Below are 22,370 nucleotides of genomic sequence, written 5' to 3'. Positions count from 1 at the left end.
TAAATTAAATATATAAAAATTAGTATAAGGTCTAAATTCTCACTTAAAGTGTTTGGAGATTGAAATAACACATTGCTTGCATGCCCTCAGCACCACAGCAGTCATTAGTCAGTGTTAGCAAACACTGCTTGGCACATCACTGCCAAATTTGGCATCTCTTCTCCCCTGACCAAGCAGCTTGCCACTGGCATAAGTCTGCATGGGAAACAGTCACAAGAATTATTACCACCACTGACGTCAATGATACGCATTCCCTTGTATTAAAAAAGTTGTCAATACCTGTTGGCAGAGTGAAGATAATACAGTGGATGGTTCACTGCTGCTAAATCCGGTTGAAATTTTTTCACTTGGGAATCATCCCACCAGGTTTGGTGGCTGAGGTCTAGCACAGAACAGTGATGCAGGACCCCTGGCAGGTTTTGCCTGCCTGAACCAGCTGTGACTTTGCAATCCCACTTCTGCAGATGCTGTGATAAAATGATGGTGGAAATAGCCAAACTGGTGCAAACTCTCCAAAACCATGATTAACCACAATGGTAGAAATGTACAATGATGCCATCTCCTGAGAAACATGCACCAAGCCTCTGTTCCTCTACAATGCCACCAGCACAGCCATCTCCTCCCACAGATATCCTTTAGGACCATTCGGAAGTAAGAAGTACCACTTAGCTTCAAATCACAACCCCAAAATGTGCTCATGTGCTACTGCATTATACCCACCCGAGCTGCAGGCTGTCAGTTTTAACATGCCATGGGCTTGTTATTTGCTTTTCACCAGCACACAGCCTGGCTCTGGGGATATAAGCTGAAGCGCCTGAAAGCGCAGATGGCCTATCTTCTGCTTGGAAATGCTGTTCTGCCATCCTGCAAACCAGAAACAAAGCTTTGCCTCTCTTCAGAGAGCAGGCTCTGCTGCATAAAACTTACAGTTTTTTCGACTCGGTAACCAGTTCCTCCCCAGGAGACCTTTGTGTCAGGGAAGAAGGAGGGGAAATCATTTCAAACTTCACACTTAGGTCCATATTGACATACACAGCCCATCTGTAGAGCCACGTGCTGTTGCTGAGGGGAGAGAACTGCTGCCTCTGGTGTGAATAAATTCATCTGAGTGTGCAGAGATTGGCCCAGAGTGAAGCAGAAATCCAAACTCCTCACCAGTAAGGCTTTCTTCTCAGCCCTCTCTGAAAAAGAGGCAGCCTGAACTTCTACCCACACGGGTCCGAAAAACAGCACAGATCCAATTACCTGATAGCAGAATGTGGATCAACACTTGTTTTTTTATCCAGACAATATACTCAGCTACTGCTCATTCATCTAGCCCAAAATCACAAATATTAAGCAGTCAAACACTTTAAGTTCACTTTCCCAGTATTGGCACGCAGTAGGTATTAGGGAAATTCATTCCATGATTGATTGGAGTTGCTTTAGGATCTGAGATGAGGGCAGTTAAGCTCATTTCCCTCTATAAAATACACATGCTTTTTCCACTGGATGGGGACATGGGAGTTGTGCTCTCCTCATCCACCTGCCCGGCCCCTTCCCACTCTGATCCAGGAGCAGAGAATTCACATTCCAGTCAGTAAGCTCTGTCACAGCACACCACTTCCCAGCCATCTGCTATCTAATAAAACAGCCCGTCTAGACAAACCCCCAGCCAGGCAGCAAATCTGATATTGCGCTTGAAGCCATCAGAAGTATTAATAACCTGTCATTGCTAAACTGTCAAGACTCTTTCCTGGGGAAAGGGACGGTCTTTGCAGTCCTGGGCACTAGGTGTTCACAGCAACGAGATCCTTCTTGCTTCCTCATCCCAGGAGCAGGATGGAAATGCATTAGAGACAGTGGGGAGGAAGTCTGTGTTTGTTGAACTCAGGCTCACTAAATGGATTAAAAGTATTGTCCATATCCAATACCACAAAAAATGAGCTCTGAACTGTGTGAGATGAGAACTTTTCCTTCCCATTCCTCTTCTATTTTTTTTTTCTCCTGAAGTGAGTTGATTTGAAAAGAAAGCTGTCATCTCTCCTTGATGAAAGAGCACTTCAATACCCTGCAGCACCGATGAACCAGGGCTGCAGTTTGGAGGCATTTCACTGGGCAGTTCAGAGCCAAGTTCACAGTGTTGCAGTCCTTTCAGGGAGGGGCACAGAGCCTAGAAACAAGGTCAATTCCAGCCGTTTCAGGAAGAGGTTTTGTAGATCCTTTATGCTAGGAAACCTAGAAAACCAAATTAAGGAAGTATGTAGGATGTTAGAGAGCATTCCTCAGTCCCATTTATTCTCTTCAGAAAGAGCTAACTAGGTGATAAAAGAGTACACAAAGAATGAGCATAGCGCTACAACACTAGGGTTTGCATTACCTGTCCAGAAGCTCATTTTTCTAGCTGTTCCATCCACAGTAGCTATGTCCACAGTGATGCTCCAATGCTTGCAACCAGTCCAAAGAGGAGGACAGATATTGTGCCTGAACTATGAATTGAGATCTGTTTAAGGCTTTTCAGATGTGACTGGTGAGGTCAGAGCACTGACTTTGCCATTCTGTGAAAAATGCAATTTAAGTTTTCAACTCAAAGATCTTCACAGTGAAACAGAGCTTGATCTTGAGAAAAAATGGTGGAAATTTGGTAGTGACAACCTTGGAACAGAGAAGAAGATTTGGAAACTGGAGGAATACTCACCCAAAGGAGATGAGATGTAGAGAGAAAGGCAATGACTCCAAAGGCAGAGGCTCCAGAGGAGATAGCAGGCACAGCCCACCGGCATCTCCTCTGCAGCAGCTGTGTGTGTGTGTTATGACGATGGATTCAGTCATGAGTTGTTTCACTTCTTGCTGTTACAGTACAACATCACTATCATTCAGCCAAGTCCGGGTAAAGGAAAGGGGGTAGGAAGAGGGGGAAAAAAACCCACAAAAATATCTGAAAGTAAATTCAGCATTTTTTGACAACTGGAAGTAGAATGAAACAACTGACTGATTGGAAATGGATTCTGTCAAAGACTAATTACAGGACAACCATGTCACCTTTAGTAGCATAGGCATGACCATTTAAAAGCCTATTTAAATTCTAAGAGTTATAGCTGTATTGATTAGAAATTACAGTCAATTTTATGGTTTCCTTGTAGTAAAATAGAAATAAGATGTTAATCTAAGCTGCAGTGTTATAAACACATCCAATTTTGATTAAACTATTACCAAGGTAAACACATCATTATAATGAAATTAAAGTGGTAGCAAGAATTGTATGAAGATCCAGCCAGATCTCAGTGACATTAAGATAATAGGTAGAAGTGCAGAAAGTATTGATTGTGTGTGACTAATAGGCTGCTTCGCAAAGGGAAAAAGATTTGCACACTGAACAACTGAAAATGAAAAAATATTAATAGCAAATCTGTAGGTGCTGCTTCAGTGAAATATCAGATGTTAGAAAAGCCCATTTCCAAATTAATATTCCTTTCATAATTATGAAGCATGAGAATCTAAGGTAGTATATCTGCTATTGACACAGAACACTGAAAAGATATAAATATAACATTACTGTTTTGGGGAGGGGTAATACATTTATGTCCTAGCATAAAGGGAGAAAGTATTCCTGTTTAGAAAGAGACCAAATTATGCTTTTTCTTTCCTTCTCACTTAACATCATAAATCACAGGTCTATGTCCTTGCATATTTTTCAATTTGTCGGCCAGAGCTAATGTTGTTATACATTGAAAAGGGCTGCTCCGGCAGGGAAGGCATGAAGACAGAGGTAATTCAGAGTTGCAGCAATGAGTGCCATCCTAATTTTATATTTTATCTCAATGCATCTCAAAAACAAACACTTGTTGTTTATTTTCCATCTGTGAGACCTGTGCCCTGTCCAAACTCATGTTTTTGCTGTGAGGATAACCCTGTGACAATAGTTCCATCATTTGTACGCAGTCACGGAGAGGTCAGGGGTCCCTCACACCCCCTAAATGCTAAGAATGCTGCCCAAGGCCTCCTGGTGCCCGGTGTGACCCAGCCACCCATCACTCCCACACAGTCAAACAACTGTGCTTAGAGGAAACTGCGAAAGACTTCCAAAAGAAACCTGCTTGGAGATGAAAGAGAAAATTATGATGATAATCAGCTTTACAAAGAGAAAAGGAAAACCGTTTCTCTTTAGGAAAATTTCCAGCATTTGAAGAAGGGGGAGAAGGTGGGGAGGGAGCACAATAAGGTCTCACATGTTCACATCTAACAAAAATAGCCCCAGCCTGCTTTCATTGTCCTGCAGCTGCTGGCTTCATTATGCTCATTGTGCATTGCTTCATGGCCGAGCAGTACGGTTGCCCAGTTTCCTCTCCTTCATTTCCTAATGAGATCTGCGACGAACAGAAGGAAGAGTCAGCAACACTTCAAAACAATGCCTTGCAAGCTTTAACATGGCCCTGCAAAAACCTCAGGCTGCTTGCTCACAGGATTGTGAGTTTTTTCAGGCAAGCTCCTGGGCAGGTAACTGGGCACTCTCTTGAATCAGTGTCACATCACCTGCTTTTTTTTTTTTATATATACACATATATATTTTGATAATTCCCAAGGCACATTTATTTTCATGTGTATTTCATGCTTGCTCATTAGGTGACAGGAGAAGCTTCCTGCAATCAACGTTGAAAGATCGTTATCTTGGGAAAAGAATCTGTGCACAAAGATGTGAACGTGGTGTTTAAAAGGTCCCCTTCACTTTTATGTACTCAGCAGCGAGTGTTAACTTGCTAAGGGATCTCTACATGCAGGCAGCCTTGGATGGAGAACAAGGCATGTGGGAGTGTTCCCCTCATTCCTTCACTGCTGCTGGAACCATACGAGCTACAGCTGAAATATCAAACCGAGCTGGTGAGGCAGGACTGCTCGCACGGTGAAGCTGCTCAGCCCCTGTGGACAGGAGCCATGGAATGTAAATGATCACTCCCAAGAGTGGGATTTTCTGCATACAGAAGTTGAACATCATTGCATTGTAATTGAACTCAGTGAGATGGCTGAAAAACAATCCTACCCATATTTTGGAATCTACTAAATCCTCTTCAGCTGAATTTTCTTCTGTCTTTTGTTCCAACCCCTAAGTGCTACAAAAAACTTTTCAGCAGAGTTTAAGAGGACCACCACTGTGCATGGATGCCCTTCTTCCAGCATCCAGGATTCAGGATGCTAGCTCCTTGTCCTGCACTGCAAGACTTCTTGTTAAGAAATTCCTCTTCATCAAGGAATTTAATTATGAAAAAATTATTTCAGATGTTTCAGATGAAACCAGCTGAGGAAAATAACTGGCATTTCAGTATGTGTTTCTTTGCTCTTCTTTATCATCTGCCAGTGCCTCAATGGTTACACGGAATAAAAACATCTTATACAAAATCCTGTAGGTGAAACAATCCATCTCTAGTTATAGGTGCTGGATGATCACAGACATCTAAAGACTAAGCACAAGGCTAAGGTGAAGTGTCCTGCCCTGACATTTCAGCAAAACCTCACCTTTCAGGAGCAAGCATTGGCACCCAGATGTAGGTGAGCCTTACACAGTTGGAGGAAAGAAAAGGTTTGGGAATAATCAGCAAAAGGGAAGAGCACCTGTGAAAGCATCCTCAGTAAGAAAATATTTTTCCAGCTCCACTCCTCCCTCAGCAATCAGTCTGCTTCCTGGACAAGTGACCTGTGAACCCTAGAAACTCAGACAAAAAAATAAGCTACACTTCAGTTCACCTTATTTGCTGCCAGATCCTCAGTCTCAGAAACACTTAGTGCTCAACAATTCTTAATCCAAATGTCAGCTTTCTCCTCTCACCTCTGCTCAAATATTTCACATAGCTCCGAGCAAGGAAAGTCTTCTCAGGTGCCTTCAGAACTGCTAACAGCCCTCCCCACAGCCCCTTCCTGAGCTCACCAGACCCTTAAAGCATACATTTGTTTTTTTAAACTGGTGTTTAAAGAAAAGGTGAACAAATGATTTTTGTGTTTTAAATAACAAAGAAGGAAAGGAGATAACTGATATCACTGACAGGTCCCTGAGTTATCCTTGACTTCACAGCATCTCACATAAAGCTCAGTTGAGAGCCTGGAGCCTGAAAACTAACAGGGGTCTTCAAACTGCTGTAAACTCTATTCAAAGTCTCCGTCTACTGTAGCTTGACCTAAATTCTCCAATAACCACCAAAAACTCCTCATCTGAGGGAAGAGAACATAAAATAAGCTTACTTCAAATGTTGCTACTAATACTCTGGCATATATTTTAGCAGCTTTCCTAGTTTCCTATTTTGTCTGGATATTAAGATACTTGAATTTGGAATTCCAAAGTAAAGCTGAGCTAAAAAATACATTAATTATATAACAACAGAAAAAACATATATAACAAGCAGAAAAACAACAAAGTAATTGTTCTATCTCCCTCATCAGCTATATGGCTGTTTCAAACACACAACACTTCATTAAGTTGAATTAAGAACAATAAAGATCAATTAATATTGATTAAATGGTAGGAAAAAAATGACATTATATAAATAAAAGTCAGTTCTGACTGCATAAAAATTGAATTGTGCTGAATGCTTGGGCAAAACATTCTCCTTTAAGTTAAACACCCTAACTGGCTTCCACTTGATCACTTTTTCTTGGACACCACACTATACATTTGTTGTCCCTAAAAATCTCCACAACCTTGCAGGTATTTTTCATTACTATGGTAACTTTTGAGAAAAGCTGGTGATACTATCAGAGACAGCCATCACTAGACAGACTAAATCAATCACTCTTTTATTAGCTGTATTGGTTCCTTTATACTCTCACACAGAGCTAAAATAGGAAAAGCAAGAACCAGCTTATTCCCAGGCCTGGGGCAGTTTATGTGTAGCCTGCATAATGAGAAGAAATGGACTTTTACAGCCAATCAAAATTTGCCACATCAACTGCCTAAAAAATTGTATCCTCCAATATCCCATAATTGATTTTGTTTTCCTGCTAGATCTTCCTCCGCAGGCATATCTGATATGCCTAAGCTTCATGCATGGCTGAGCTTGAGGTGCTACCTTTTTTTGGTACCTCATGTTAATGCCCCATTGGTCTTAGGAAATGAAATTAAGAAACACTGGACTGAGCTTTGGAGTGAGCTTTGAGGAAGACATCACTTGCTCACACTCTTATGGCTTGGAAGCTCTCTTAGGAAACCAAAAGCATAGTTTTACATCTTCTTAGACAGAGGGGAGGTTTGAACAACATAATTCTAGCATCTCAAAAAGTCTTTAAGCAAGAGTTATGGCAAGCACCTTTCACATTTTCAAAGGAATACTGCCTCTTTGCTCTTGGAGATGGAGGAAAAGCCTGTCCTCTGTTGAGGTGGGTTGCCACCGGTCTTCGCAGCTTCAAGGGAGGAACATGCACACGACAGTGATTCTGGACTTTTCAGTATAACTTGCTTTGCCCCATGACAGGCAGTGTCAGTGTAACGGTGTGCATCAGAACCCAAACCAAGGTAGGCCAACATCTGTCTGTCCAGTCCTTTCTTTTATTCTCCAGTTTGTATCATTCCCTTGCTTGCATACGTGATTGCTGAAAAATAAGTTTACAGTTCTTCAACTGGACAGCTTCTGATATCTTGCAGAGTATCAACATCCACACAAGAGAGTCTAATAAACACTGTAACAGTAATTCCCTTTTCTGGTGGCTAACAGGCTAAGCAACTACCTTGACCCAGGACTCTCTTGGTCCTAGACACCCAGCACTGCCATCATGTGAGGAAATGAAGGTACTTGGGTCATTTATTGACTTGAACCATCAATAATAATAATAATAATCATCAAAAAAATGTGCTGTTGCTACTTAATTCTGCCTCCCCACAAGTGCCAAAACATTCTCAAGTATGTTTTGGGAGAATTAAGTACTGTTTTCAGACCTGTTAATAGCTTGATGATGTTCTCAAATACTGTAAGGGAATCACAATGCTCTCCTTGCTAGTAGCAGCTCATCTTTCCATATCATATAACCTATAAAACTCCTGTGCTGCCTTTATGTGTCTGAGGATTTTGGCTGGAAAGGGACTGTCTCTCACCCTCTGCAGGCTGCTAAAGGGATGTATAGATCTTTGCAAAGGTTCACACAGCTGTAGACATACTTTGCATCAACAGACATTTTACCGACTAGTTTTCTGTTCCGGTCTACTACCACTTACCACTGCCACCTCCTGGTACTGACATATACTGAGATCCAGCTGTGCAAGAACAGTGAGGTAAGGAAACACAAAATCACAGAATTACCAAGGTTGGAAAAGGCCTAAAAGATCATCCACTCCAACCGTTCACCTATTACCAATAGCTACCACTAAACCATGTCTCTCAACACAACATCCAATCTTTCCTTGAACACCCCCAGGGTATGTGACTCCACCACCTCCCTGGGCAGTCCATTCCAGTGCCTGACCACCCTTTATGAGAAGTAATATTTCCTAATGTCCAGCCTGAAAATATCCCAGACCCCAAGTTCTGCTCAATTTTTTTTTCTTCTTTTTTTACAGCCTTTTATAAGTAACTATTTATTTTACGGATAATAAAAAAGTTACATATTCTTACATGTATAAATGAAGGAAAAGGCAGAGGAGCTGTCAAAGGCAAGAGGTCACTGTGGACTTTCCTTTCCAAGATGTTCATGACACAGCCAAAACAAACCTATGCTCACCGAACCAGATGGAAACAAACAAGAGAAACGTTAAGAGTTTAAAATTCTAGTCTGAATGTCTGCATTCATTGCAGGACAGGAAATTCCTGCAGCATGTATGACCACTGGAAACAAAAACGGAGATTACAATTGAACACTTGAGAAGCCTCTCAGACACTTACCCCATAGGCACCATGGGCACAGTCCTGTTCTTTCTCTGGGGCAAGTCAAATTTTTGTAGGCTTTTTACAGAATTTGCTCCTAAAAAGACAGATGGGGGGAAAAACTGACAGGTATCCACAAAATCCTTTCCAGCAGTAATTTCCCGCTTCATCTTTGTCTGTCCCATAACTTCAGATTTGAAGGAACAGCAGCCCTCTCTTCACATTAAATCTAATGCTGCATACATGGCCCAAAAGACAGACAAGCATTCAGCCTCTGGCTCCAGGAGAGGGCAGTGAAACATGGTTAAACTAGGAAATGGTAAACATGCTCTGAAGTGTGTAGTGATTCCTTCTAAGCCAAGCCAGGTGTTGACCTTATTGGCACCTGTGCAGGCAGCTGCAGCAGGAGGAGCTGAGCGTGTGGTTGCAGGTGATACAAGCACCGTAAATTGATTTGCGTCTCTTTCTCAGGGAAAAACTTTATGCAACCTCTTCTCTCCCTCTCTCTGCCCACAGAGAGGAAAAAATGTCATTAGGAGGCGGTGTTCACTTGCACTTGGGTTAATAGATCTCATTCGTGCTGCCAGTGCAGAGGGAGGCAGAACCAACTGAAGAACTTGTAATTCTGTGTGATAATTAAGACAATGTGCCATACCAGCCCTCAATCATATTTTTGGATGCTGCAATGTTCATGACACTTCTTGGAGAGACTGCAGCTGCAATTAAACATTTTTGATAACTCATAAATATAACATTAGTTGCCTGGGTTAGGCTTCTGATAACATCATTCATTTCAGATCATTCAATTAGTGCAGACAAAGGGGTTTCTTTCCAGGAGACATAATGTCATTGTCTCTGGAAAGGAACGCACTTCCCAATGACTGTTTATCACTCTGTAATTATAGGGCTGTAGCAGCCATTCTCTGTATTACAAGGAGTCCTTTCTGTGCCCAAGGATCCAGCAGTTCTTTGTTTTAATTTATTTTCCTCTTAAATACCTCCCGCTATTTAAGTGATAATTCCCTGCAAATCAATTGTTAGCAGCAGTTAATGACTGGTTGGTTAATTAATAGCTGAAAGCAAAGCGGAGGGTGTTCACTGCTCTAACAAACCATCCAATGTTAACTGTGGTATTATTGCTAATGTACCCTATAATCAATGACTTCTCGTGGCAGTAGCCTATATATTACTTCAAGAAAGGACTTGGCTGAGTTGCAATAGGTGGCACGAGGAAAGTCACCAAGGTAGTAGTCACCACCAATGACCCATGTAGTCAGTCTGAGCAAGGCAGTTCTCACACTCCCCTTTGGTGCCACAGACACCTCAGTCTCATCTCTTGCTTGTGGTGGGGTCAGCCAGGAGCTGCTTACTGAAACCCTTGGCATCAACACTAGAAAAAGCCCCATGTCTTCACCTGTATCAGAATCTGATAAATGGAGTGCTAAGACTGTCCACACTCTGCTGGACATCTGCATTAAGATGGTTTAATGCCAGGATCTGCTCTGCTTCTTTCTCCGTGGGGCAGATTCTTGGATAATCCCTTTTCACAACATTCTCTTTTAATATTTACATAACCATACTTTGTATTTTGTCTTTCATGAAACAAGGTTTGAAGTGATGCTGTTATGGAAAATGGAGACCCTAAAGCAGACGGCAACTGATGTTCACAGAGTACGAGTAATGGACCAGTTGGCTTTTTCTGATCTAAAATACTGCAGTATCTTCAGTGCAGAGGATGGTAACAGAGAATAAATGTTGACATTTTTGTGGTGAGCAATGTAAGACCATCAAATCAAACAATTTCTGGCATATAGTCAAAGCAGTGTTAAAATGGAAACTCTAGAGATAAGAACATTTTTGCATTTTTTCCTGAGCAGAAATGTGAGGCTGTACAAAACCTCATGGAATGAGCTCCCTGCTCTGAAGCAGAGCCAGGGCCTCCCAACAGGCACTGTCTGACTTTTCTGAAAGAGAAAAAAAAACAACCAGCAAGAAGCATCTTTGCAAGGCTGTGCCAACTCTTCTCACTCTGACATTAAGTACTAAAATAAGATGATTTCTGCTTGTTATCCTGTCTGAGATCAAAGAGAATGATGTGCCACTGCCTTGTTTATAGCCATCACTTATTTTCTTTTTTTTTATATACATATAAGTGTGTACATATATACACACGTATACAGATATATACACACATACACACGGAGATATACACTGGAAGTCTGCTGTTAAGTTACTCTTTCAGCCTTCTCCTTCCTGAAATAAACAAACTCAGTTCGCAATTCAGCATTTCCTCATGGTTCATGCTTCCCAGTGCTCTATGCTCTGACTGCTTTTCTTGTATTTTCTGTTTCCTCTTCATCTGCAGCAAAATATGGTACCAACAGCTGGATGCAGTACCACAAGTGAAGCAAAGACAGGAAAATAATTGTTTCTTAAGGATGGCAGTCCTCTTCATATGACCCAGGACACTTAATTCATGGTTCCATGCAATCATCAAGTCTTTTGCAAACGTGCTGCTGCCACTTTACTTCCCCACCACCACATATTGTCTCTGCTTCTCACCTTCCCAGGCACAGCATTTTAGACTGTTCCTGATGAAATTTCTTTTAAATATTCAGGAATCATTTCCCTGAGCTGTAAGGATAATTTCATATTCAGACCATGGCCTCCTTGGTCTTGCAGCAGCTTGTAATTGTGCACTTGTTTGCTTGTTCTTCAGCTTTTAAGAAAAAAATATTTAATGAAACAGAGTATAAGACAAGCTGCTGAATAACGTACTTGAAATACCCTTCCTGACAGTGATCCAGCACTAGTTGTTGCTACAGAGCTATTTTTCAACTGGGTATGCACCTACCCTATTGTAATTATATCTATACCATACTCCTTAGCTTGTCATATATGTCAAAAAGTGTTACTAAAATCAAGTACTCTTGCATTTGCTGCTTCCTCTTTATTCACCAGACAAGCTACTGTGACAAAGAAGGAAATGAGATTGATTTGACATCAATCATTCTTGACAAGCCTGTGTTTTCTTTCTTTGTTTTAATTTGTTTTTCTTTTTTTTTCCCCCCTCCCATCACTGTATCAGCTGGCTACTTACGAACTGATTGTTCAGTGATTTCTTTCTGAATCTTTTAAGGACGTAAGTTAGATTGACAGGCCTGTAATTCCCTGGGTCCTCCTTCTCCCCTCTTTAAAACTTAATACACTGTATTTGCCCTTCTCTTGTCTTCTGGGACCTCCTCTCTCCTCCATGAGTTCTTAAAGATAATCACTAATGGCTCAGAGATTGCTTCAGACAGCGCCTTAAGTACTCCAGGGTGAACTCCATCAGGCCCTGCTGACTGCACTACATCCATCTTATCTGAATATTCTTTAATCTATTCCTCTCCTGTTCCAGTCTCTACTTCTGCCTCCTTAAAAATGTTCAGTTTAAACAACTGGTAGCAGATAAAATTCAGAATTCAAAGCAATTAAACATTCTACAGTATATTTTAAAAAAATTATCCAGATTTAGTTTGTATTTCCATTCTCCAGCTTACAGTTCTAAGAACATATAAACCCACAGCCTGTATTCATTGATCTCTATTCACTAGCTGCTAAACCACTGCTTATGGATACGTCCTCTGCCGAGAATGGAGCAAAAAGAGGAAATGCAACTAAAACATTTTTTCACTTATGACTCCACAATCCACCTATAGACCTGTGCTGCAATAATAGAGGTTTCCATTTCTCCCAGCTGCTGTTCCTAAAAGACAGCTAGCAACTTCACATCCAAAACTGTACCTGTGGCAGCACCATGAGCCAAGCACTGCTACTGATGAACAGTGAACAGCTAGGGCAGTCTGAATTTGGGAAGCTGTTAGGCCTATTCTCTAAAGTGCTCTAAATAACAAGTAATCCTTGTACTTTCCAGTACTGCTTTGTTTGTTTGTTTGTTTTTAATGAACATTTTACTTTGAAAGACATTCATCAGCCTAAAAATGTTTTTTTGTGTTTTTTTTTTTTTTTAAATTTAAGAATCTGTCCAACCTACACTTATGTCATCTCAGTATTTTATAATCTGTTTGTAGACAACTGCATTTTCATCCCTAATTTTAAACTCCTACTTGCAACTTTGTCTTCTGTTTTATACCTCCTTCATAATTCTCTGAGGAAGAAGATGATAAAGGATCCTTTATCTCATTACCATCTTCCTCAAAGTTCAGTAACTCAGCAGGCCTTCTTTTGCAATAAGCTTTAAGTTCTACATTTTCCAGTTCTCGAAGCGCTGGAGTAGCCAAGATCATAAATCGGCTCAAGATTCAGTTGATAACGACCTATCCAACTGACAGGTTGGCTTTAATCGAACACTGAGTCAGTTTAGAAGTATTCAGGACCTTATCCCTTGCCCAGACTCTCAGGAAAAAATTAAGTCAAGGTTTTTGTGGTAAGTATAAGAAACAAAATCAAGCATGTCCCTCTGAAATTAGGAATTTCTTATTGATTATAATATCTCTAGAGAACATCATTTTTTCTGGGTAGGCAGAGATGCCCATGGAGCTCTCCTCCTCGGAGAAGGCTCCCTAGACAGACCCCTTATCTCATCGGAGTGAATTTGTTCATCAGTCAGAGAGGGGAAAACTTAACGTAGCATTGAGTAAACAGAGATGGTTTAGTGATTTTTAATGCTATGCTTCCAGGTCATAGGAATGGTAAGTTTTCCAGTAGAATAAATTCTCTACTATTGCATCAAGTATTCAGGTGTTCTCAGCAAGCTGCTCAGTAAATATTTTAAAATAGAAGGAGTCACTGTTATCTTTACTGGGAGGAAGAAAGTATTTAGCTTCTGATTCAAACAGCTGGCCCTGGCATCCAATTATATGTTTTCATTGCATAATAATAATAATAAGAGGAAAATGAGTAAAAGAAAATTAAGTGCATTGATTCATGCATTCATTTCTGGCTGGGGTTTCATTTTGGGTTACTGCTGGGACTGCAGCATCAGCAGGAGTGGTTACTGAGTCACAGCTGTGCTCCACAGCCAGTAACCTGATCGCTGTGTGAGGAGCAGGGCTTTTCTGCCCTCAGTTGTGTGAGGAGGAAACCTGGCTCCTCCTAATCACAGGCTGCCACAGCGGAGACACATAACTCACTCCTGCAGCACATGAGTTACTCCAGCCTTTATTATATGGTTCCCCAAAATAGAGAGGCCCCGTTGGTCATGGCTGTGGGGTGTCTTGGAAGTGGACATGTGTCCCTGTTGAGAATGCAGTCTTAAACTTCTCCAAGCTCTCTTGTGTTTCAATCATTTTCTATGAGGCACAAGCCAAAATATATCACTACAAAATTAATACTGTCCAAAGTATAATTCTGGCAGACTGCCTTAATTCTGCCTTTTAAGCTTCTTTGAAATCTGGACATTTTTATCTGGATCTTGAAAAATCTGTCTTAAATTGGCTCCTGATTACAAAACCTGCATATGATGTGATGGTGTAGTAGGGCTATAATCATGCTCAGCTTCCTCTTGCACCAGAAATCCTGCAGTGGACTCACAGTGCCCTCTCAAGTAGCAGTTATACAAAAACATTAACAGTCTAACAAGTAGTCAAGGAGGAAGAGAACAGATCCCAGCCAGGCGAGGAGAAAAAACTCAAGCAGACCAGAAATCAGGCACTAGCTGGTATCCTGGTCACTGTTCTCAGCCAGAAGATAGTAAGAAATAATCTCTCCCTCTTTTAAAGTTACCTCCCTGGAAGGGAGTTGGTCAGTGTAAAGCATAGTAACTCTCCTTACAAGATAAGTGTACATTCTCCAGGCTACAGAATAAATTCCTGTTGTTTGTGAGAAACTAGATAAGTCTCTAGCTAGTTAATGCACTTAGTATGTATCCCACGGATTGACATTTATTTGTTTGAATATTTAAAAACATTATGTGCATTACTCAGGCTTCCGCCTGCTGATAGTAACAAACTACCTCAGATATCGTGCCTTTTAATATGTTCAGATATAGCAAGTAAGGGTTCAGTAAAATTAGAAAAGATTAAAATATACGTGTATTTTTTTGTGTTGGACATGTTAGCTTTAGAGATACTGGGAAAAGAAGTGCACTGTAAGAGTACCGTATCTATGATAGTAAAATAGGATAGCTTCCCATGCAGGTGTACAACGGGGATAAACCAACAGCATGCAGCCTCCACCCCACAGCCTCCTGCAGCATTTTTCCACTTGATGATGGCCCACAGTTGATAGCCTATAGCAGCTTACTTGGAAATCCTGTCCCCCAGGACAGAGCTGCTCACACCGTAAGTCCCTGTATCACCCCTGCACCCCTTCCTCACCCCACCTGCTTGGCTGACAGACAGCCACAAGGAGAGGGGGCTGCACTTCAGGCATCACACTGCTGAGCCTAGGCACTGTGTTAACCTCCAAATTGGAAGGAAAATGACCACGAGTAGCACAGCATATCTTAATCTTCACCGCCGGCAGTGACAGCTTTACTCAATTTTAGTCAGCTACTGAGTAATCAGGGTGGGTTAAGAAGCAGGAGGGAGGGCTGCTCTCGGCAACAGCAAGGGAGTGGGCACTCAAGTGCTTTGGGGAGCCACTGTCCAGCTGCCTCTTCATTACCATTACAAGATCTTCACTGCTGCCATGAGGCAAATCCTGCCTGTCAGGAAGCCAGCTTCTCCCACAGCGGCCACTAGCCTTTGGAAGCAGCTGCAGGTCTGGCTCCTCTTAGCAAGGTGCTCACACATGCGTGTCTGTGTTTATGTGCTTCAAAGACCTTAATAAGGAGGACTAAAAGTGTTTTTAACTCTCAGCAAGTCCCTCTTCACATCTTTCACCCCGACTATTGCTTGCACTCATCCTGTGTGTGCCCCAAGAGCATGGACAGTCACTCTGGATTGCCAGGTTTCTTGCCTTCACACAAGCTGTGACAACACTTACAAGCACAGACCTCCACCGTGTAATTAGGGAATGAATTAGGACAGCTGTCACGAAGTCCCTGACTTTAATCACGGTTTACTGCTGCCATTAAGCTGTCACATACGGGCTATGATCTGTAGTAATTTCACGCAACTGTACATACAAGGCAAACAGTTAATGCCTCCTCCATAAATCCCAATGGCTGAGCTGTAAGTAGGCTACGGATGCAGGCTCTAATTAAGCTGAGCACAAACCTACTCTTTATAACACTAGTAACTACGTCCATTCCCCAGGAACAGGTTGAAGGCACATGATGGAAAAGGTTCATGGCAGGCTAAAAAGCAATATAGAGGAAAGCACAGTTCAGCACAAGATGGCTGCTCCCTATCATGCAGGTTGCGAAGGGAAATTCAGGCCCGTTACCTCTGGTGAGAAAATAGATTTAGCCTGGTAATGACAAATCTAGCTTGAAAGTGATGGAAAATGCTTCTGAAAAAGATCTGAAGGATGTTCAAACAGCCTTTGATTATGGATCATTACAAAATTGCCCTGATCTGAGGCTCTAATTTCTCCTCCAACAGTTATTTGCCTCCTCCTATCTGCATCACCCCCACCCCTCAGTGCCTCCCTCTTGAAGCAACATCTCGAAAAATTCAAGCGTCTGCTCCTAGAGGAAAATAGCTTCTAATTAAACATATTGTGTGGGTGTGAATAAAGCTGGGCCCACTCCTTGCTGCACTGATGTCAACATAGAAATGTTTTTCTTCTTTCCCACAAGTGCCAGCAGAGGCGGAGCACTGGTGCTCTGCTCCTAGCTGCAGATTTGGAGGAACAGAGGTTCTTTGGTAACAACAACCAACGTGGGTCTACTGCGGGTCTGGTCAAAGAGCCTGAAGTTTTCTGAATGTCAGAATTAGGGTCAAGAATTAGGGGGGCTGGTTGTTCACCTGAGCATTGCGTATTCATGGGTCTGCTCTGGATCTGAATGTGGAAGAGAAGAGAATCTTAAAAAACCTTTATCTGAGCCACATGGAAGCACAAATTTGATTCAGAACCCACAAAATCAAGTATTCAGGGAATGCTACACATGGCAAACTAGGTTATTTTGCAGACTGACAATCTACTTGAATAATTTTCAGATTTATTCCTTTTGTTGATCAGAGGACTGAGCTCAAAAGATAATCCTATATTTCCTCTTTTTTCTCTTTCTATTATAATGCTTCCACAGACACACACACACACACACACGAAAAAATAAAGCCTTGTTGAAGATGCAGGCACAAACCTTGCAGCATCACAGCACAATACAGGAAGGTGAAGACTCGATACCTTTCATCTAGGTAGCAGTCCCCTGAGGCCACGGTAGCTCTCAATAGTGTTGAAGCTCCTGATGATTTGATTTTCATCTCCTTGGCTCCCTCCCTCACCTTGTTGAACGCCACTGGCACACTCCTGTCTGCAGGACTCAGCGATCAATGGTGTTTTGATCAGTCTGGTTGTAGGTCGCGTTGGGCAGAATCTCTGCAGAAGATAAGCATTTGGAAAACTAGGAGAAAAATAAGGAGCTGGAAGTTTTGCCAGACACCACCAGGAGACACACGATTTCTCTGTCGGGAATAACTCAGCTTTACTGGGTCTCTGTAGCCCTCAGCAAGGTTAGAGGAGAGGTTCTGCCTCTGTTCTAGTTGCATCCTATGGGCTGCATGCAAGAAAAGCTGTTTGCTGACTGACTGCAGCACCTCATGTTCCATTTACATTCTCAGTTATGAGCACTCTAGTTATTTTTGCAATAGTAGTGGTAAAGCTAGGGCCTGTGTGAAATATGAAGAAACTCATTACTTTTCAGTGACACAAAATCACATTTTCCTTGTAGAGCTACACAATCTCAGAAAAAAATAAAAATCAGTAGCTGATCTCTGCGGATCCATCTATAGGCTCACCCAAGTTCATATTCCTGCATCTAACCACATATTTTCCTTCAGAGCTTAGCTTGTCTGGAGCTGGAAAGAAGTGATCTGTTTTTCATTTTGATGAGGCTAGCACTTCCCAAAGTTCACCTCTGCATAATGTCAGCAGGGAGACGTGCATCTAGATGATTCAGAAGACACATTTGTGTCAAAATCTTTCTCTCCTGATTTTCAATGAAGTGTTTTGATGTGCTACGGTACTTCACAAGATTGAAATAAATGCATTTCATAGCCCTCATCTCTCCCCATCTCCCACCTTCTCAGTAATTATATTTCCTTCAATTTTTTTTTTATTTTTATTTTTTTCCCCAGAAATACCCGAGGCTACTTTTTGTTTTCCTTGACACTAGACTCAGGGTACCGTGAAGACTTCTCTCTAAGACTTATTTCCTTACAAGCCGTCTCAAATCAGTACGGCAGCATTTTCCCTGCACAAGAGTGGCTTTGGGGCATCTCAGGTGCCATTTCCTAGCACAAGAAAGCGATACCAGGACAATATTTTTTTCTAATCATTGAATGATGTATTTTCCCCCAGAATGTAAATATGAGATGGTTGGGCTGATTTAAGGCCTAGTCACATTTTCAGGAAAATAATGATGTTTTTCCTCATCTGTAATGGACACCATGGTGAAATTATTGAAATTATCAAAGGATATAGTGAAGCACTTTTAAAAACACTGCAAATGAGAGCTTAATCACCTTCAGGAATACCACTGAAACTGTGGTTCCAGCTGTTTCATCTTCCTACTCAGCCCCTCAGAGGAGTGGTTGAAGCAGAAAGTGGAATGATGTAGATGAAAGGCTTCGAGGCATTCCCTTCCCCAGCTTCTCTCCCCCTTAACTATTTTATTTTATTTTATTTTTGCAGGAGAGGCAACAGACCACACTGTGTAACCATGCTTAGGCCACCCTGCTTCATAGTCCTGATGGGTTGCAAACCAATGATCAGTCATTTCATTTTCTGCCACAGATGGGCTTTGACAGAATGCTAGCTGGAAAGCAGTAGTCCTGAGATGTGTGTTCTCATTAAACTAAACTGGGAACTGTTCTCCCTTCTATCCCTGCTGGGGTACAAAGGGAGCTCAGAAAAGGGTGAGCATCAGGGAAAGTACCCTTTAGCTTTCATCTTTCCAGGGGGTTTTGACTGTTCTCCAACCCTTGCTCTTATTTATTTATTTATTAAATAAAGTTGAATTTTACTTATATAAATGTGTGGGACCTGTCTTAATCCATATCAGATTTCTGTGACCTTGTCACTGCAGCACATCTGGGCTGTGCACGTTGAGGGGAGGTGGAGGTGGAAATACATTAATTTTGCTGGTTCAGGTCCCTACCCTACTGCCCACCCAGACTCAGATGTGATTTGGCACATTGATCTAGAGGATAAATTTGCCTTGAGCACAGATGATGTACTTTTGTCTCTTTAGTCAAACAGAAATCCTTTTTTTCTTTCCCTGGAAGTAATTTCACTTCCAAAAAATCAGCAATCCTAGACTGGGATATTTCAGAGCATGAGCAGTAGATTCCCTGTGAAAGAGCAGCGAGGCCCCTTGGGAGGTCTGAAGATTGCAGGCTTGTTGTCAGTACTGCCCCAAAAACCACTGCACAAAGCCTTGCTGAAACACGTGAGGCTTCTTATGTCAGGCAGTGAATTTAAAGTGAAAAAAAGGGTTTGGGGAAAGGGAAGAAATGACAAAAGGAATGTCGTGGGTTTTAAGAGCTCTAAACCAGAAAGCTTTGGTGACACTCTGATAAGCCTGATTTGAGGAAAATGCAGGAGGTGTAGAGAAAAAGTGGACATAAGGAATGGGGGTTAGTTCCTGTCCCTGTTTCTGTATCCCCAGAAAACATAAGGAGATCCTTCAGTGGGACTCAGCACTGTGTATTGTTGTTTCTTATTCTAACAACATTTTAATCATTGTAGAATTTAAGCACGAAACTCAAAATGTTGATATGATAAAATAGCCCAAATATTACAGAGGTGATATGAGCTAAAATAGCACAAAACAGGGGCAACCCACTCAGCTGACTTTTCTTTACCCAGAGCACTGTCCCACAGAGCTGCCTGCTGCAGCACTCATGGCCCACTTAAATCTTTTGAGATTGAAGCTGTTCAAGCATTTTCCACTGAACTGCTGGACAGGAAAGGAGTCCAGCCTTGGCATTAATCCTTACTAGGCTGAAGCTTTCTCCTCTCTGTGAGGGAAAAGTAGCCCAAGCAATGAACACAGAAGTTTTGCTTGTGAGTAAAACATCACAACTTGCTTCAGGTTTCACACAATGACTCAAAGAGCCTATTAATTTGCTTTTCAGATTTTGCAGGTTTAAAAAAGAAATGTCTAGCAAATCCTCCAGTCCCTCTATAGTGTCCTCCTGGAGACAAGCCTTTCTGCTCCTCTCTGTTTTCATTTAGATATTGCTCCTGAAGGAGCACGGTGAGGTGCAGCACAGCCTCCTAGCACAGACCCTGTGCTCTGCTGTCCCTCCATTTCCTTCGCTCAAGGAGAAGACCAGCACAGCCTTATCCTGGCTCAGGTTGCCTTGCTGACACCAGGCTAAGCTAACACAGAAGGTTCTGCAAGTTTTGTAACAAGCTTAATTTCACTTTAGAGAGAGAAGGTGGGGGGAAGACAACAGCCTGTGATTCCCCCAAAAAATAAATGCTGATTAAATATAACTTGCTCCAAAAAGATTTGTTGCCATCTCCTGACAAAGAGGATCTGGTGCTTGCAGTTTCCACTGAACTTCATTTCTATTGTAGTTGAACTTGGGGGAAGTGACAGGGGAAGGATATTAATACATCTTGGGGGTGAGAGGGAGTTGTTTTTCAAGTGTGACAGAAGCAATGAGTGTTTTGAACACCTCATACTTCACTGAAATCCAATTTTCTATCACAGGCTTTGCACTGAAGCAAGAATGCTCTTGGAAGTTGGAGCCTGAGATGTTAAGTGGCATCCACAAACCATACAGGAGACGAATGCTTTCTCTTTCTTTGTTGCTTGAAAATGCACCTTCAGTCTGTGGCAAGGGTGAACATGAGACCTGAGTGCAGAGCTTTGTCCTCTGGGGGTTTTGCACAGAATCTAAATTGCAGCTCACAGCTCTTTGTGAAGGCTAGAGAAAATGATGGTGTATTCCCATGCTCAGGAATAATGCAACAGATGATGGAGGCGAGCTCAGGCTTTAAGGAGAGAGGTCATCAACATTGGTAATGGGCAGTAATGTGAGCTATTTTGAATGGAAAAACAGCCTGCAATCCTCTGACCAACTCTGTCCTGGCAAAGAGTACTGATAGCAATAACAGCACTCTCAAAAGGATAAAGGCAAATCCCAGAGCTGGTGTTGGTGGGATATTGGAATTGCTCACAGATTAATCATGACAAGGTTTGACCATCAGGGCTGTTCCCATAAGACATACAGTGGACATAGGGTACGGCAGACCTACAGAGTTATCTGTCCCTGCCTGGCTGCTCTGCGGGTGCCAGGCAATGGCAGCCCTGCCCCTCACACCCAGCATGGCGGTGCCTTTGGGCAGAGATCTCTGCCTCTCGTACTGAAATACTTCATTCAGCTCAGTTGAATGGGGTACAGTGTTCAGAAGTTACATGCTTTTTACCTCCTGCCCAATTCACTAATATAAACAAGTTAGGTATACACTTTAAGCATGCCATAAACCACTCTTGACTTAAATTTATGCAGCCTTAATAGCACTGCATTTAGAATAAATTCCCAAGTGAGATGAATACGGTTAGAAAATAAGGCTTTCACTCTCCTGGAAACAAAATATATTCTTTTGTCACTACTAAATAATGAGAACATTAGTACAAAACATCAGGAAGCATTTAATAGGATGTAAGTGGAGGATTTAGTTAAAAGCATACGTAACAGCAAATATTTTCTGGCTACGGGCAAAAAGCCTGGAAGAAGCCATCCCATGACAGTGACCACAGCCCTGCTTGTCCCTTCTGCCTCCCCACACCAGGAGGAAAAACTGCATATGAGCATAAAAGCTGAATACTTAAAGCAGTGATGGTGACCTGAATGCAGGAGCTGCTGGAGCTAAAGCTTTCTTTTACTAATCAGTTTTCATGCATTTAGCTGAGGATTAGCAGAGGCTGCCAGCTTTATCAGCATTAATTTGGAGTATCTTGACGTATAGTGGGTGGAGCCACCTGCTACTCCTGTAATTTCTGTGTGTTGCTCCCACCCTGGATTAACAGACCATCAGGACAAAATGGGCACCTCAGGTATGTGCTGTTCATTGTGGCACTGGGGTCACAGCAGAGCGGAGACAATCACATTATGCACCAGCATGTGCAGGTTACTTTGCAGATGCTGGATGGGGCTGCAGAGCAGCATGCCCTGAACCAGTCCTGTCCCCACCAAAGCAAAACTGATGCCTAAAACAGTGGTCACAGTCTCCTGCCAGCTTCTCTGAACAGTGAGGACAAATAACTCTTTAGAAGTAACCAAAATATAAGAGAGGTATCCTGTAGGACCCCAAACCCAAAATCAGTGCTGGAATTGCAGCTTCTCACCTGGAGGTTCAGCTACCTTCTGTCTGGCCAGCCGCATCTTACGAAAGCAAATCCAGCACACTTAAATGGCCATTCGCTCACTTTTGGTCCAACATGGATACATATATTTTTAACCAGAACAAAGGTTTCCATGCTGT

The 22,370-nt window shown here is 42.1% G+C and overlaps 1 protein-coding gene and 1 long non-coding RNA gene across 4 annotated transcripts in view; both read right to left on the bottom strand.

Annotated features, from left to right (window-relative positions):
• The window catches only part of EMCN (endomucin), an 88,600-nt gene extending 71,200 nt beyond the window's left edge, over window positions 1-17,400 (bottom strand). Inside the window, exon 1 of one of the 2 annotated variants that reach the window (XM_072335022.1) lies at window positions 17,058-17,400. In XM_072335022.1, coding sequence (XP_072191123.1) covers window positions 17,058-17,064 — 7 coding nt within the window. In that variant the 5' untranslated portion in view covers window positions 17,065-17,400. Of the gene's footprint in view, window positions 1-17,013 lie in introns of both variants that reach the window. The other variant, XM_072335020.1, reaches the window with a different exon arrangement.
• LOC140251364 (uncharacterized) lies at window positions 6,845-9,106 on the bottom strand. 2 transcript variants are annotated; one of them, XR_011903408.1, is made up of 4 exons: window positions 8,838-9,106; window positions 8,571-8,666; window positions 8,174-8,212; window positions 6,845-7,554 (listed from the first exon to the last, which is right to left on the bottom strand). It is a non-coding gene; the product is annotated as an uncharacterized lncRNA (long non-coding RNA). The 2 variants fall into 2 exon arrangements; XR_011903409.1 differs by lacking the exon at window positions 8,174-8,212.
• Window positions 17,401-22,370: the final 4,970 nt, after the last annotated feature.

The sequence above is a fragment of the Excalfactoria chinensis genome, chromosome 4, assembly GCF_039878825.1.
Source record: "Excalfactoria chinensis isolate bCotChi1 chromosome 4, bCotChi1.hap2, whole genome shotgun sequence".
NCBI classification, from domain to species: domain Eukaryota; kingdom Metazoa; phylum Chordata; class Aves; order Galliformes; family Phasianidae; genus Excalfactoria; species Excalfactoria chinensis.
The sequence above is the reverse complement of the archived record's forward strand: the minus strand, read 5'-3'. Positions and strand labels throughout refer to the sequence as shown.